A 17,744-nucleotide genomic window follows, 5' to 3' on the forward strand; every position below is an offset into this window, starting at 1 on the left:
CGTTAACCTGTTTGGTGTCAAGCATGTCCTTTGGTGCAATTTGGTTCTTCTTTCTAGTTGGGCAAGATTTAGCATAATGTCCCAACATCTTACACCTGAAACACTTGACAATAGATAGCTTGGATAAGATGTCATTTTGGTAGGGCTATGCATGTCATATGCTTCTACAGTTTTAACTTTCTTCTTAATATATTTGTTCATTCTAGATAGACGTCGTTCAATCTTTCTTTGAAAGTTGTCCTGATGCTCTCGTTCTTGATTCAAAAGAATATAGAGAGAATCAAACTGTTCCTGAATAGTACGATGGTGCTGCGGATATTCACCCATTTCCTGACAATTAAAAGGAATAGGAAAAATTTAAAACAAGAGAAAAGATAGAGTTTCTTACCTCATATGGAACGTCGAGTTAGATGTGAGTCCTGCCAAGTTAGCTCAATACACAAATGCATATTTTTTTAAAAAATAATCTATATATCCTTTAAAATTAAAGCTTTATTAATTAAGGCTCATAGAGCTTCTTAATTAAGCTTACTTATAAAAGCTTTGCTTAACATGATTTTCCATTACTAATTTAAATCCGGTGCACGGTCAAACCCAAGCTTAATAAAGGCTTAAATGAAATGATTAGGTGAATTCAATCATCTTGGAATTCATGAAGTTCAGCGCAGATTTGTTAAAAAAAAGCTTTGGAGAAAATTATAATCAGTGCATAATGATTTCAATAGGTGCAACTTATATATATATATATAAAGCTTTTATGCTGGTTAATAAGCCTTTAATTAAGCTTATTAAAGCTTTTATAAGATTTACATTTTTAACCTCTCCCACTAGTATTCAGGCAACGCCAACACGTAGCGCGCAAGATTAAAAAGGGAGAATAATAATTAAAATAAAAAATAAAAATAAAAAATCAGTGCCTCCTGGATTTCACACAGCATGCGGAGGCCGTAGACGTCGGATGGAGGCAGTAGCGCGCTGCCGCTCGGGTATGAAGGAGGGAGAGAGAGAGAGAGAGAGAGAGAGAGATTGAAAATTATATATATATATATATTGCTTTAAGCTTGCGCCCAACGCATGAACTGAGGAGGAAAAATAAATAAAAACTAAAGTAATTTTTGAAAAGAACTCTTGAACAATTCTCAACCCTCTATTATAGAAACTGAGCAAAGGAAAGGTTTAGCAATTCTGATTATGGCTCTCCATGCTCCTCTGCTTGCTCTTTTAATCCGTACGGACAGATTAAGAAGAGGATTAATGAAGAGGAAGATGGTTTTATGGTTTTGGGAAACCCACTAATGGTTTTCTACCTAGTTTTACCCTTTGGGCAATAGATTGATGGAGATTGATTACCCAATGGTTAAAAACAAGCTTTATTTCATCCATACATAAACAAAAATCCCTAAACGTGTTCTTCTTGAATTTAAATTCAAGAAAATTACCAAAATCACCTCTGTTTTTGTCTCTTTCACCTCTTTTGACCGCCTTCAAGAAAATTAAATTACACCAAAGCTCTAATACCACTGAAACGGGACCCTTTAATTTTCTTGAAGAGAATAATCAAAAACTTATAAAATATATCAAATATTAAAACAACTACTTGAATTAAATTGAAAATTAAAGCATATAACAAAACATAAGACAAGAGAAAGAAAAATATCACCATCAACACAAGGCAACACAAGACTGGGTGCAATCTTCCCCCCCCCCAACGTGAGTAGCTTCTTCTCGCATGGGTATTTGTGATATATTCAAAAAGTAGGCTTTCAGCCAAAAATAAAGTACACATCCATATTTGGACTTTGCCATTTAATTAGCCTTTGTCCTCAATTAACCTTTGTCCTCAAATCTTCTAAGGTTTGCACAATTTTTCTAATACAATAATCTAACTTGTGCACATATGCACATTACAAAATAAATCAACTAGTGCTCGTACGCACACTGTACAATAAATTGACGCATGCACACACACACATCACACTGATGTCAAAATATTATCAAACGCCATAATACAGCCACAAAATATTGTGAATATAATAATGAGATCTGTCCACACGCCACGACTCAATCCACCATCCGTGCGACACCTAAATCGGTATCCTCGCATTGTGCAACACCTAAATCGGTACCCTTGCACACCTCATCACCTAAACTCATAAACATAAACCACGTCAGTAGTAACAATCAATTGACATCGCATCAATCAATCCTAACGTGTTCATGAGAAATAGGCATCATTAAAAAAAATATAAATCAAGTATTAAATGACCATGACTATCATTCGTCAAATAACATGGATCATAACAAAACATGTAATAGAGTTGATGATTAGCTCTCAAACAAGTCACAATAAATGAAAAACAAAATTTTCAGCAATAGAGAGAGAAAAGCATGAGCAATAAAGATAGAAAATATGAGGAAAATACACAGCAACAAAGAGATAAAATACACAACAATTGCTCTAAATTGACTCTAATCACTCATGGCCACACATAATATACAAAGATTTCTCGATCTCAGTTAAACACTCTTCTATGACTGTAAATTTCCCACGCTTTTTTCTTCCTCTCTCTTGCCTTATTTTTCTCATACTTTGCTATTTTACACACTATTTTCAAGCTGGCCACTATACATGACTTCTTGAACACCTAAATCTCAAAATGCACTCTGGGGTTGCCCACATACTCTATGACGAATATTTTAATTAGTCTCTACTCTATGTTGCCCATAGGCTCCCTGGCATGACATTTGACAACTTCTAAAACACTATCCAGGCAACTAGCCAGCACATGAATTTGTTGTTATTTTCTCATCACATATCATGCATCACCCTTCTAGACTCCATCAAGAATGATTTCATCCATAAGTGTTTCTGGGGTAGCCACATTAAACTTCTGTGTCATTCTTCCACTCACTATGACTATGGTTTATTTGACATGGCCCAAGATTTCTATTGGTTCTGTGCTATAGCATCTAGCACAATACAATCTCTACGAATGATTATTGGTTGGCCCAAGGATGTCCAAGTTTCCCAAGACATAATATTATAACTATCTTCAAGGAAAAATAATGCTCTTTTTCATTCAACATTCTTACCCACATGAAGGTCTAGCCATGACTTGAGAAGTATTGAGTTAGAAGTTTCATGTGCATTGTCCAAGAATTGGTTGTTTGTGTTAAGTTCTTTCATCATCATGACTCTCAACAGTGTCAAGAGTTCCTAATGTGTACAATGGTATCGTAGATTGATGACCTTCCTAATGTTTGAAGGCTTGTAAATTTCTTGGCAATTCACCTTGGGCATGAGAATTCCCTTCTATATAGTCTTTTAGGTCTCACGAATGGGGATTTAAACCATAGACATGCATAGACGGAAGCTATATCATCATCTTCACAAGCTAAGAGTGCTTCTCCCAATCTAGATCTATAACGAGGTGTAGCAACACCTTTAGTCACACAATTACTAGATTTTTTAATGAATCCATAAGAAATCATCATCTTTACTCTGAGTTGTTGCAGAGTATCATATGTAGATTCTTTGTCTGACTCTTTCTCATATCTCAAAGGATTGGTTTCAGTAAATAGTAGCTCTTCCTCTTGAAAGGAGAATTGATTTTGTTTGGGTTCCTTTAATGGATTTGACATTATGGGGTTCAATTACAATAGGTGATCTAGTCAAACATTTGACAACAAGTAATCAACGAGCTTGCTTATTATGTTCCTCACATGTTGTAAGAATGGGTTCTCAGCCTAGGGTAATGGGTTAGGTTTTAGTGCTTGGATTGGACTGTTGTGATGTGTCATGGCCCAAAATTTTACGATGGTTATAGTATAGACATACATGCTTAAGGTATAGAGAATGTGAGTTGGGGTGGTAGTGTTGGTAATATATGTAATGTGAGTTGGGGTGGTAGTGTTGGTAATATATGTAATGTGAGTTGGGGTGGTACTATTATGGCACTGTGTATATAATAGATTTGGCCCACTTGCTCGATTAAGCTCATCCCCCCTTTTTGGAGTTTAATCCCTAAGTTTTCAAGCAAGATGGTATAGAATTTTGCGACGGGCATTTTAGAGATTAATTTCTCTTTGGACCTTGCCATCATTGGTTTGGATGAGGAATATTTCATTTCACAATTATCCTCCATCGTGTTGTCATCATCCAAACAGATTGTTTCGTTGTTGCAACATTGATAAAAAGAATCTAGATTTGAGACTATGATCAGGTTGTACAAAGTGTTTCTTTTTAATCCCACGAGGAAACATCATTTCATTTGTGGGTCATTGAGTTTCGCCCAACCCTCACATCATTGAGTTTAAGGATTTTATGCACAAAATGTATTCCCTTATCATTTTCTCATGTTTTTGCTTTATCATGTAGAGTTCTATTGCTACACTCCCCCTAAGGCCTTATGTAGAGAATCTGAAGATAAAGGCTATCTTTATAGTTTTTAAATTTGCCTTAATCGCAAGTATCAAAGTGATAAACCATCGACTGGCCTTTCCCACTAAAGATTCAATGCATGTACCTTGGTGAGGCAATTTAAATTTCCAGAAGCTTTACATCGCTACTCAAACAATTGCAATTGAACAAGATTAATAAATCCATCAAGTTTTTCCATGCGCTTGGAACCTCTATGGCCATTGTCCTTTGAGCACCGTTCATTTCTTGTGCACCCCCCCCCTTCTCAGTATTGTTAAAGTTTGGGTATCTAGGGATTGCAAGGGTTGTTGAGTGTTGAGTCCAAGCATTTGTAGGAGATTCAGACTCCTGGGGTTAGAAAAGAACTAATCACCGAGGGGAATAGGAGTCACCAACGTTGCGGCACACTTAGAGACATATATGGGTCCAATGCATGGCAGATGTCATTGTACTTGAGGCATGGATCTCAAGGGTTGGTAGATTTCAATCACTTGATTTCATCTTTATGTAGGATGGTCATCCTCTTGCATGTGAAAGTCGTAAACTTAAACCATTTGAAACTAAGTGCGGAAACATTATTTAATAGGTTTTGAATTCCTCATTAAATTGGACCAACAAAGTATACGACATCTACTTACCCAATTCTTGATATCTGACCGTTGCATTGAATGGGCATTATTTATTCAAAGTTTTCATCCTCTCATTCAATATCAACCAAGGAAAGAAAATGTTGTAGTTGATGCACTAAGTAGACGTCCTTCTATTACAAACATTTATGTTCTTGATATGCATTCCTTTGATACTTTGTGTGATACATATAAGAATGATCTCGACTTTCATAATGTATAGTTGAAACCGCAATCTAACAATTATTTGTTTATTGATAATTATTCATATCGTGATTGATTCCTTTTCTTTGAAAAAAAGCAAGTTTGGTGATAAGTCTCGGAGAGAAAAAAATACGTTCAATCTTAGGTTAATGTTTATTTTTTATAAAAAAAACTCAGATTTAATTTTAAGGTTTAACTTTTAATATCTTAGGGTAGACGTTTAACTTTTGATATCTTAGGGTAGACTAAGGTGTTAATTAATTAATCAAACACTGTACGCTTGATTAATTGATAACTCTGGAGTGATTAGAATGGTGGCGACAAACCTTAGCCTTCCCTCTCCCAAAAAAAAACCTTAACCCTTAACCGTCTCCCTATGCCCACGCTTTGTTTTCTTGTACAAAACAGCGCAAACGAGAAAAAACTGTTTCTTTCGTCCGGTGTCGCGGACAGCAGCAGCAAAGCGGCAGGTGTCATCGAGGGTTAAAAGTTTAAATTTCCTATTTGCAAGTGCTCACAGACATGCACTCGCTGCAGGGTGCACCATTCTCCATTAAACTCAGACAATCTTCACTCTCAGGTTAGCATTTTGCAAGTCATTGTTTCTCCACACAGTAATGGTTTCCAGAAGAGCAGCAATGTCTTGCCTTGTGCAGTGATCTGTAGTTGGGTCAGCGTCTGTTAACCGTATCCTGATTAGGATTAGGGTTTGATAAACGTTGCTGCCCGAATGCTTTGCGTCCTCTGGCGAGCTAAAGTTGGATGTGAATATTAGGGTTGGATTGGAAGACTGTGGCTGGGATTTGATGTTTTAGGGTTTGCAAGCCGCATCTTGATAGAAGAATGCATGTGAAGATTTGAGAACTAAGGTTGGGATTTGATGATTTAGGGTTTGTTAACTGCGTCTTAATGGACGAATGAAACCGTTTTCTTTCAGGGACTGTGATCTGAGATCCTTCTTTGCTCGCATAGTGTTGAACCTCCTGTACGTTGCAATTCTGAGTTGTTTTGCCTACCACTGTGCATGCTTGAGGCCGTGGCCAGGTATCCAGCATTGCTGCTGGTTACTTGTCCAAGTGCCTTTGGTGATACGGCATCAGATGAGCTCTCCAATGCAGACTGTTTGAGCATTCATCTGCCTTCCCTCATTCATCAACAGATAAGCCTTTCCATTTGAAACATCCATGAGGCATAACCAGCATTTGAACTATCTTAAGTAATGTTATCATCCATCTGCCTTGCATGTTGATTCATCAGATTAACCCCTTTCATTTAAATCATTGTGAGAGGGCTTCCAGGTGGTGTCTAGAGCAATAATCAGTTTGCATAGCATCCATGTGAGGCCTTGTCTGATTGAAAAGTAGCCAGGCATGTTTCTGCCTACGTAATAAACAGATCGTGTCAGTCTGTTTTCTTATTAGAGATCAGCTCTTCGATCCACCAGTCATGTATGACAAGATCTAGTTCCGAACTGCAAGTGAAATTTTAAATTCGTCACCGGTCGGTGGATTTTTCTGTAGCTTCACACACTCTCAGAATAGGTGGTTTTATCCCCTTCTTTTTTTCTTATGACTCACGTCACTTTGCCAAAGGTGTGGGTGTCTCCCTTAAGCTCTGCATTTATAAACCCAAAGCAGCTTCTACCTCCAACCAGTTCAGGGATCTTGCCTGGAAAGCCCTACAGCGTCTTTAAACTATATAATTCTTCATGGAAACAGAAAGGATTTTATGGACTTACAAGGCCTCTCTTGGCAGCCTGTCAGTTTTCATGTAGTGCAAGCTCTTATGCTTGCTCTGGTTCAAGCTTGAATGAGAATGGGTCCTGGAGGTTGTTTCAGAGCTCTCGTACAGTCACTCATGCTCATAGCATTTCATGCTCTGAGAATGTTAACAATGTATTGTGCATACCATCGGGGAGATCTGGATATCGGCCGTATCGGTTGTATACACCAAGGCTTCATCCTGCAGATCATGTTTTTGGAAATACAAGGAAACATCTTTGTGTACATCACCAGCATGGAGATATTACTGCTGGAGATTCAAATCGGAAGAGCATAGTTTCACCAGAAAACAATGATTGCATACAGGCAAAGGAGGAGCTGTCAGAAGTTGCTTCAATTGTTGACAAGCCGCAAGTGTCTTATCAGAGTGTCATTTCCAGCCAGCATGAATCAGCTACAAACCAACAGAATAGTCTTGACAACACTGCAACATCTGGTGGCACCCCCAGAGAAAGTAGTATTGAAGAAAGCCTTATAGAAAGACAAGCATGGGAACTCCTCAAAAATGCTTCAGTGTTCTACTGTGGAAATCCTGTTGGAACCATTGCAGCTAAGGATCCTTCAGATCCCACTCCTCTAAATTACGATCAGGTGTTTATTCGGGATTTCATACCTTCAGCCATCGCCTTCTTGCTCAAAGGGGAATCTGAAATTGTCAGACATTTCATCCTCCATACCCTTCAGCTGCAGGTGTGCACTACACTCTAAAGTCTTGCAGATTGGCAGTGTGTGTGTGTGTGAGAGAGAGAGAGAGAGAGAGAGAGAGAGAGAGAGAGAGGAGATTTGTTATATTGAATCTTTAAGAAAGACCTGAAGGGGCTATGAGCCGGATTAGAGCAAAATTTTTGTCCACCTGTGAACATCTTCACACTGGCCCTGGACATTAGTGCAAGGTCCCACCAGCGTGGACGTCTGCCTAGGAATCTCACCCGGCTTGGACAAGCTGGACTAGTCATGGAAACTCGTAGAAAGACAATGAGTGTGGGTTAAGGGAGATTTGAATCTTTCCCATTTTTTAGAAAGCCATCTGTCTGGACCTTGTCAATATAGGTCCTCTGAATAAATGGACACATCACATCTCTGGGAACTTGGTCGGACTTGTCTGAATGGAAATATCGCAAAGTATGGCATGGCTGATTAAAGCTGACAAAGCTTCATTGGACCAGTCATGTTTAGAAACTTAACAGTCATGATTAGGATTTTGAAACCTTCAATGTTAAAACAATATATTTCGTTCAAGGTTGGGATAAATTTGAAAATTTTCCTGCATTTTGCATCATTCAACTAAGCTTTCTCAATATGAGGTCATTGGTATGAATGTGCCCAAGATATAAAATTGCATGAACGTACAAAAGTCATTGTCTCAACCAAGCTTTCTCAATACAAGGCCATTTGTCATGTGCATGCACATGTACATGCTGATCCCAGGGCTGATCCTTGAAGGGCAACAGATAAAGAGCAAGAATAGAACCAGATTTTGGAGCTTGTGCTCCTAGTATGGGCAGGAAGACCTTGTGGAGGACACATGAGGACTGTCGAGCCGAGGCCGACAGGAACATGCGCTGGCCGACAGCCCTCCTGTGTCCTCCACAAGGTCTTCCTGCCCATACTAGGAGCACAAGCTCCAAAATCTGGTTCTATTCTTGCTCTTTATCTGTTGCCCTTCAAGGATCAGCCCTGGAATCAGCATGTACATGTGCATGCACATGACACCATTGGCAGGCTCATAAACGCATGCAACTAGGTTAGACTACAAAGATGCTGAGCCTCTTAACTTGAGACAGTCTCTTAGGATGCACTTGCTGCTAGCTAGGGCTCAAGTACCTAGCTAACCAGGCTCTAGTGCTAGCCTTCTTAGAGGATAATGTCTTTAGAACAACAGACATTGGGACACCTGAAAAGGAAGATGGGCTCAATGTTTTACGAGAACCAAACTCAGATGGAAGTACTAATTGCAAATTATATAGTATATATTGGACTTAACTTCCCCATGCATTACAAGATGCATGGCACACATGAGTGCATGCCGCATGCATACACATGCACATACAAGATGCATGGCACACATGAGTGCATGCCGCATGCATACACATGCACATGCATATATGCATGCCCACGTATGCACACATATACATGTACACAAAAGACAAGGTACCATATTTGTGCAGGACTTATCGGTACTCGTACCATACATGTATGCAATATGCTATGCCAAAAGAATCACGATGGTAAAAGATTGAGCGCACCATTTGCCAGGTGTACACAAAGTCTATGGTTCGACTTTGGTGAGTCTCAAAGTCTCAATAACACAACTCGGAGATGTTGAGTAACATGTGTGCGGAAGAATGTTTGATTAACACTAATCAAAGCACTGATTAGTTGCTAATTGTCAAATGCACTCTGCATTGTAGTGCATGGTGACAAGATGGCTCATCATCAGTGCATCATTGTACAGCAGTAGGACCCTTCAGGATATGATTTTGTCGTATGCCGTGGCCCCATTGTAAGCCCCAGTCCGGGATATGTCCAGGCACGAGCTACGTAGGTCTTTCCTTAGCCATAGAGTGTCAGTCAATCAATCAAGTCCCTTAACCCACTTGAAGAGAATCATTCATGCATATATAAGTCAGTAGAAGCCTTATGGTTTTCATTAGGTCATGGTTTGCATTGCATAGTGTGGAGTGGAAAAAAGAACACGGAAGCAGGCCTCTATAGCTTCCCACTCCCCCAACCTTGAAATCACTAGCACAAAACAGGGGCACCATAGTCAAAGTAAACACCCAGCAAACACATACACTTCCACCATGTGCATGACGAGGTAATCGAAGGCTGGCATAAAGTGCGCTGTGAGAGTGTAAACCCGTGGACTACACCACCAAACACGTCAATCATGCCTTCTCCTTCAAATCAACACACACAGATACCAACACACAACCATAGCCAGATACATCACCAATATCATTCATCTTGAATTCCCAATCAACATTTCATACAAGCTTCTTCCGACACCACAGAAGCTTTTCCTCACACAACCATCTCACATACACGACACCTTCACATCAACACACAAGATGTATACTCACAAGGCTGTCCCTGCTTGCTACTACGAGCTGCACCCCAACAAGAAAAAAACTCTCTGGCATCACCAGACACCAGCCGCAGAGAACTCGCGGCAAAACAAACAAAAAGAACTCATTTCTGTCATCGCCAGCGCACAGCACTTCCCTGTCTCCATGCCTGTAGTCGACGCTACCCCTTCACTCCTCTCTACTCTGCAGTCCACACTCTCTATCTCTCTTGCACTCTTTCGCTGCAGTCGGCACCCGTTACCAGAGGCGGCCCACTCAGCAACGAACTCCCTGTCTCAGTCACCACCAGCCACCGCAGCGTCCAAGCAAACCAACGGAACACCTTCCCCGAAAAAACCAGCTCCGGTCTCTCTCGCGCTTGGCGAAGCTGCAGTCAGAATAGCGAGTGGCTAGAACCCGAAAGTCAACTTTTGCCGGCCACGTTGGTGTCTCGAAAGGTCTGGAGGATGGCCACGAAAATCCCGACTGATGGCCTTAATGCATTACGCCCACGATGCCAAGAGGGCCCCTCTGCGATCCCTCGTGCTTCACCTTTATGTGCGGCGCCCACGACTTTCCAAAACGAATGCAAGAGCTGCCACACACTCTTCATTAGCTACACCATAATTTTCCAAAACATGACTCTTGCAGTCGGTGCCATGCACTGCCGATCATCATCACGTGCTTGCTAAAAATGGAGCGCCATGGACTGCATCCAGAATCAGCCCAGATCGACCAGCCATCATCACATTGGGATTCCCATAATATTTTCACGTGGAGGCATTACCAAAAGCTCGTAAAAAAACATAAAACGACCCACTCTGTACACCTGCCAGGGCATTCAGGGCAAAGCTTTTTTACATGCCATGCATCCCATATGTACACAAGCCCAAAACACCTTTCATGGCTCAGGCCGAAGACTACGACAGTTCCTCACGAAGTTTCAAGACCGAGGAACTCATGAAGCGGTATGGCTCGACAAAGAATTTTTCGAAGACTATCCGGCATTATTGACGGATTATTTGGAGGCTATGCAGCTTCCGTCAAGTTAAGCAGAAGGGGATGTCACGTGCATCCCGCACTTGGATGCCACGTAGACATTCTGTACAGTAGGTGCAGGACCTGGGATGGTGAACTGGTCCCATGTGAGCCCAGTCCGGGACGAGTCAACCAGGGATCCATCTCAGTCGTCCGAGGTCAGGTGTGCATTGTCCTGCACATGAAGCAGTGCCAGTCCGCGCTGTGAGTCTCCCTCTGGAATGATGTCAGATGTGCTGTGTATCTGGTTTGCAACTGGATGCCAGGCCTCTGTAGGCATGTAGTTTGCATGTAGAGATGGGGCCAGCCCATAGGGCTACCCCAGGGCAAGGTTTTGCATTGGCATATTTAGCATGGGCATGGGGGAGGTATAGAACCACCCCCAAGGGGCCAGGAGGGCCCAAGATAATGCCCACCAGCCAAGGCAAGGGCTGGAGGGGCAGTCGGCCAGCTCCAGAGCTTCTGGACAGGCAGCCGACAGAGATTAAAACCCTAGAACAGCAGGCGGCCAGGTGTGGGGGGCAGTCCCACACCTCTGCGCAGCATGTCCAGCAGCCAGGGTGCTGCCCAGAGTCATGCGCAGGCTGGACAGGGTCTAACAAGTGTGAAAACACTTTATTAAAGTGTGAACACAATTTATTAACAAGACTCAGTCGTGGGCTGTCCCGAAGCCAGCCGACTGCATGAAGGGAGGGGTATAAATACCCAAGTCATAAATCATTTCATCCATCTCATATTTCACCAAGAGCTCCAAGCATTCAAGGGCCAGGACAGCCAAGGGTTTGCTAAAGCAAAGGGGTGAAGGACTGAAGGTCAAGGGCAGGTTTTCCAGCCAAGAAAAGGTCAAGTACTTTGTATTTGTTTCAGATTTACATCATTCTAATAAAGCAAATACACCATCCGTGGTGGGGGCCCTACAGAGGGTAATTGGGACCCAATACTGTGTCCTCCATCTCCTCCTTCTCTCTCTATTTTCTGCACATCGTCTTTCAGTTTGTGCGTTAATTCCGTCGCGAAAAGAGTGCTGTTTTCTGAGTTTTGAAGTACCGATCCTTCTCCGAAGCTTCCGCATATTACAAGACCGAAGCTGGTTTTTTCAGGAAAGGTGTTGCGTTGGTTTGCTTGGACGCTGCGGTGGCTGGTGGCGACTGAGAATGGGAGTTCATTGCTGAGTGGGCCGCCTCTGGTAACGGGTGCCGACTGCAGCGAAAGAGTGCAAGAGAGATAGAGAGTGTGGACTGCAGAGTAGAGAGGAGTGAAGGGGTGGCGTCGACTACATGTGTGGAGACAGGGAAGTGCTGTGCGCTGGCGATGACAGAAATGGATTCTTTTTGTTTGTTTTGACGCCAGTTCTCTGCGGCTGGTGTCTGGTGATGCTAAAGAGTTTTTTTCTTGGGGTACAGCTCGTAGTAGCAAGCAGGGACAGCCTTGTGAGTATACATCTTGTGTGTTGATGTGAAGGTGTCGTGTATGTGAGATGGTTGTGTGAGGAAAAGCTTCTGTGTCGGAAGAAGCTTGTATGAAGTGTTGACTGGGAATTCAAGATGAATGATACTGGTGATGTATAATTGAAGGGAGGCATTCGCTGGAAAGTTGAACTAAAGAAGCCCAAATCTTATGAGGATGCAGTGGAGATTGCCAAATCAAAGGATTGGAAGTTGCAACGGATGAACCAGCTGGGGATGGTTCCAGTGGTAGTGAGGCCTGAAATTAGAAGGGTAGAAGCGGTACCGATGAGAACCGTGCTAGAAAGAGTGCAACCGACAGAAGCTCAAATGAATAATGCCACATCACAGGGGACAAAGGTGGCACCCACAGCTGTTACAGCTTCTGATGAAGGGCTTCAACAGGACATGAGGCAAATAGTGGATTGTATGAAGAATCTGAGTTTGAAAATGATAGGGAACATAGGTGGTGGTGGACGTGGCCGAGGCAGAGGTTTTAATCAGGAAGGGGTTGAAGGTCAGACAAGCTATGGAAGTGGCCGTGGTTTTGGCAGGGGGAGACGGTTTATTCCTACATGTTGGAATTGTGGTGAATTGGGGCATATAAGTCCCGACTGTGATAAGCCGCCGCGAATGGGGGGTGATATGTATCCCTTACCCTCTTAGATTCCCAAAATGGCAAATGACTATGGAATTGAAATTAAAGGTGAAGCAGGGGCCAGTGGATTGACAAATGAGGAGAAGGGTAAAACTAAGGTGGTGAATGTGGTCACCCTTGAGAAGACGAAGGAGACAGAAGCTGATGTAATGCCTTTGGGGAAACGGACGCCACAGGAAAGGGAAGGCAGGGATGCTGCAGGGCCTGGCAAGAAGAAAGGTAAAGTGAAGGAAGGAGGGGATGTAAAGGTCAAGCCGAAGCGAAAGTCTCGTAGGAAGTTTCAACAAGTGACTAATTTTCCACTGGGGGTTGGGCAGGATAGCTATAATTTACAGGAGGACATGGCTGGAAGGAAAGCTAATATTGCTTTTGGGCAATTGATAGAGTTAGCTCCCAAATTGAAACGTCAGTGGAAAAGACTTGTGAACCCAAGAGAGAAGGAGCCTGCCAGAGAGATAGTGACTATTTTATCTGTTGAGGAGTTGCCTTATGTATGTCCTGTGGTGGATGTATGGCACAAAGGGAAGAATCTGGGAGAGGCATATATAGATGGTGGTGCACAAATCTGTGTAATCACACTAGCAACTGTGGAGAGGCTTGGTCTTCATATTACTGAAGCGTCTGGTTTCCGTATTCGGTTGGCCAATCACCAGAAGGTCAAGTGCTTAGATGTGATCAAGGAGTTAGAACTACAAATGAAGCTGATTCGAGTGTTGATGATACGACTAGTAGCACCACTACTAGTGAGGGAACAGAGGACACTTCATCCAGTGAGGAGGATGCAGAGATGGCTGCCCTTGTTATTGATGAGTGCTTAGTGATGCGGTTGCCCAACAAGAAGAGGCCATACAGGAAGAATGCGAGGAAGTAGCGATTGATTTTATGACAGAGGATGCTCTTAAAGAGTATATGTTTTTTGAGGCAGATTTCCCTCAAGATCTTGATGTACTTCCTTTGGATGCTATGGTTAAGGTACAAGTGAATCATAAGCAGATGTATGCATGTGATGTGAAAGAGTATGCTTTTGAGTCTTTGGATGATGTACCTTTGTGGGATGAGTGGGATATAGAAAGTTTGCAGGATGATGAACCCGAGTTGGAGTTAAGAAAGCCACAAGCAGAATTGATGCTATGAAGGAGGAGCAACACCAGAAAACTATGAATGATGTTCATGCTATGGATGAGATTATGGATGCTGTGATAGATGAATTTCTTATTGGCCTTGATAAAGATAAGCATACAAAAATTGAGGTGGATGCTTTGGCAATGGTGCCTTTTGAAGGGGAGTTTGTTTTGCCTGTAGTGGTTGGCTTTGATGGTGATGTTTCTTATGTTGATGGACAAGAAAGTGCTATAGCACACCAAGTCTTTCTTGATGAAGCTTTCATCAGTTATTACCCTCAGCAGGAGTTGCTTCACTGGTTCTCTAATAATAGCGGTGACCACATCAGTGATTATGGAATTGAGATGAGGCAAGATGCTATGTATGTCAAGAGCTTTGTTTCCAAACGTTCTTATGTTATGTTGTGGGATGTGGGATGGCAAACTACGTCTTGGAAAGATGACAATGCTTCCTTGAACACATGGAATAGAGATGTTTTGGTTACCTTGTATGATGCTCAAAGGATTGACGGAGGGAAGCATGGTCGTATGCTTTTTGCTGCTGATCATAAATGATTCAGCAGGCTAGGGGTTGGGCAAAGTATGTTAGGCAAAATTTTGGGTGCAGAAGGATCTGTTCTGGAACCATTACTTCTGCTTCATCAATGATGTCTGGTTCCGCTTCGTCTTTGACCTCTGAAGGGGGTGGACCTGCATATGGCTTTAACCAACTGACATGAAATACATCGTGCATAGTCCAACTCGGAGGTAGCTTTAATTGCATAGACACCTCATTAATCTTTTTCCGGATGGGGAATGGTCCGAAGCTCCTGAAAGACAACTTTGGGCATCGCTTGCCCACCTGCTTTAATCTTTGCTTCATAATCCGAAGATATACCCAATCTCCTTCCGAAAACTTCATGTCCCTTCGGTCTTTATTGGCCTGTCGAGTGTAGGCCTCTTGCGCTTTAGCCAATCTGTCTTTGACGGACTCTAGGATCTCCTGGTAAGACTCTGTCACTCTGTTCGCCTCCGGTACTGAAGACGACGTCCTGGTTAACAACGACTGGAAAGGCCTTCTAAACGCTGCCTCATATGGAGTCCTGCCAATAGCTGAAGAAAAAGAGTCATTCAAAACAGATTGAACTAAAGGCAGAAACGATTCCCACTTACCTTGCTGATCGTGGACATAACACTTCAGCACATCAAAGGTCAACTGGTTGTATATCTCTGTCTGGCCATCTGTCTGTGGGTGGAATGCACTGGAAAAATTCAACTTAGTACCAAAATTATCAAACAATGCCCTCCAAAAATGACTAGTAAACTTGGCATCTCGGTCTGACACTATGGTCCTAGGAATCCCACCAATCGGGTACCAATGCCGAATGAAAAGCTGGGCAACATCCTCGGCGGTCACATTGGCCCTGCAAGGAATAAGCATCACAAATTTGCTGAACCTGTCAACAATAGTCAAACACTGTGTATTACGCTTACTCGGACTGGGAGGTAGATTTGTGACAAAGTCCATTGAAATGTCTTGGAAAGGACCCTCAGGAATTGGCAAAGGCTGTAACAACCCTATCTTCTTTCCACGAGGAGCTTTCACCTTTTGACAAATGTCACAGCGTTGTACATATGTAAACACATCACGCCTCATCTTTGGCCAATAGTATTGCCGTTCTAATTTCCCCAGAGTCGAATTCATGCCCCTATGACCACCTGTAATGGCGTCATGGGCATCATGGAGAAGAGCTGCCCGGAATGATTTCATGACACACAGTCGGCCTTTGTAGTAAAGCCAACCATCGCGTATCAGAAAATGGCATGGTCTTGTGGCATCCAATGCTTGTTCCCACTGTGTACCGAATTCCTCGGAATCCGCGTACGTGTGCTTCATGTCTTCTAGTCCTGTACCAACAAGGTCTAGTCTAGTGGTCTGAATCGTAGATACTTGTCCCTTCCTGCTCAAAGCATCGGCCACTGGATTGGCCTTTCCTGGAAGGTACTCAATCATGCCACCAAACTGCTGGAATATCTGACTCCAGCGGTGCTGTCGATCACTCCACTGTGCACTGGGCATCGTCTGAATCCAGCGCAATGCCTGATGGTCAGTGCGGACCTCGAAGTCACGGCCATACAGGAAATGTTTCCAATGTTTCAAGGCCTGAATGACTGCTAGGAGTTCACGATCGTAGACTGAGTAATTCTTTTCGGCGGGCAGTAACTTACGAGACATGTAAGCTACTGGATGACCATTCTGTTGCAATACACCTCCAATTGCGATGTTACTCGCATCGGTGATCACCTGAAATGGTTCGTCCCATGAGGCAAGGGCTAAACAAGGCGCTTCTGACAAAGCCACCTTGAGGTTCTGGAATGCCTCCAGCGCTCGTGGAGTCATTCGAATCTTTTGCCTCCTTGTTTTCACTCCCTTTAGTAGATCGGTGAGGTCTGCCGAGAGATCAGAAAACTTGTCAATGTGGGTGGAATATGCCTGGCATATACCCACAAATGATCTAATGTCATAAGCAGTCTGAGGTACTTCCCAGTTAACAATCTCGGCCACTTTAGCCGGATCAAGTCGAAATTCGAATGCCTTCGGCACTGATTATATATCCCAAGTAATGTACCTGGAACAGATAAAATTCTGACTTCTTTTCATTGACATAGAGCTCGTTGCTTTCCAGCAACTTAAGGACTTTCTCCACATCAATGTCATGCTGCTCAAATGTAGCTGAAAATATGAGTATGTCGTCCAGAAATATGAACACACACACTCCAATCAGCTCCCGGAAAATACGCATCATCATGCGGTTAAATGTAGCTGGGGCGTTCGTCAAACCAAATGGCATGACCACAAATTCATAGTGGGCCCGTTCTGTACGGAAAGCTGTCTTGGGGATGTCCCCCTCAACAATCCGAACCTGGTGGTACCCACTCTTTAAATCCAATTTAGAGAACACCGTAGCTCCATTCAGCCTCTCGAGAATATAGTCAATTCGAGGCATCGGGAATCTGCTTTTGATAGTCAGCTTGTTGAGTGCACGATAATCGACACACAACCGAGAAGACCCATCTTTCTTCTTGACAAATAAGATCGGTGCTGCAAACGGCGACACGCTGGGGCGGATGAAGCCAGCTTGCAACAATTCTTGGAGTTGGCGGTCCAACTCCGATTCCATTGCCTTAGAAAGGCGATACGGAAACTTGCTCGGGGGTTCCGAGCCTGGGAGGAGGTCAATCTTGTGATCCTCCGGTCTGGACGGGGGAAGCTGGGGAGGGAGACTGTCCCGAAGAAAAATTTTCTGGAACTTTTCATGGAGAACCGAGTACTTCTCGGAAGCACTGGCCACCGTCTGGGCTGTCTGGATGTAAATCATCGCACACTGTGCGCCTTTCCTGAC

The 17,744-nt window shown here is 42.9% G+C and overlaps 1 protein-coding gene across 2 annotated transcripts in view; it reads left to right on the forward strand.

Moving 5' to 3' along the window:
- The first annotated feature begins 5,521 nt into the window (after positions 1 to 5,521).
- LOC147624686 (neutral/alkaline invertase 3, chloroplastic-like) overlaps positions 5,522 to 17,744 on the forward strand; it is a 42,830-nt gene continuing 30,607 nt past the window's right edge. Inside the window, exons 1-2 of one of the 2 annotated variants that reach the window (XM_086819710.1) lie at positions 5,522 to 5,830; positions 6,188 to 7,721. In XM_086819710.1, coding sequence (XP_086675836.1) covers positions 6,819 to 7,721 — 903 coding nt within the window. In that variant the 5' untranslated portion in view covers positions 5,522 to 5,830; positions 6,188 to 6,818. The remainder of the gene's footprint in view (positions 5,831 to 6,187; positions 7,722 to 17,744) is intronic. The other variant, XM_086819711.1, reaches the window with a different exon arrangement.

This window comes from Cibotium barometz, chromosome 25 (assembly GCF_041138505.1).
Source record: "Cibotium barometz isolate CiBa-2024 chromosome 25, ASM4113850v1, whole genome shotgun sequence".
Classification (NCBI taxonomy): domain Eukaryota; kingdom Viridiplantae; phylum Streptophyta; class Polypodiopsida; order Cyatheales; family Cibotiaceae; genus Cibotium; species Cibotium barometz.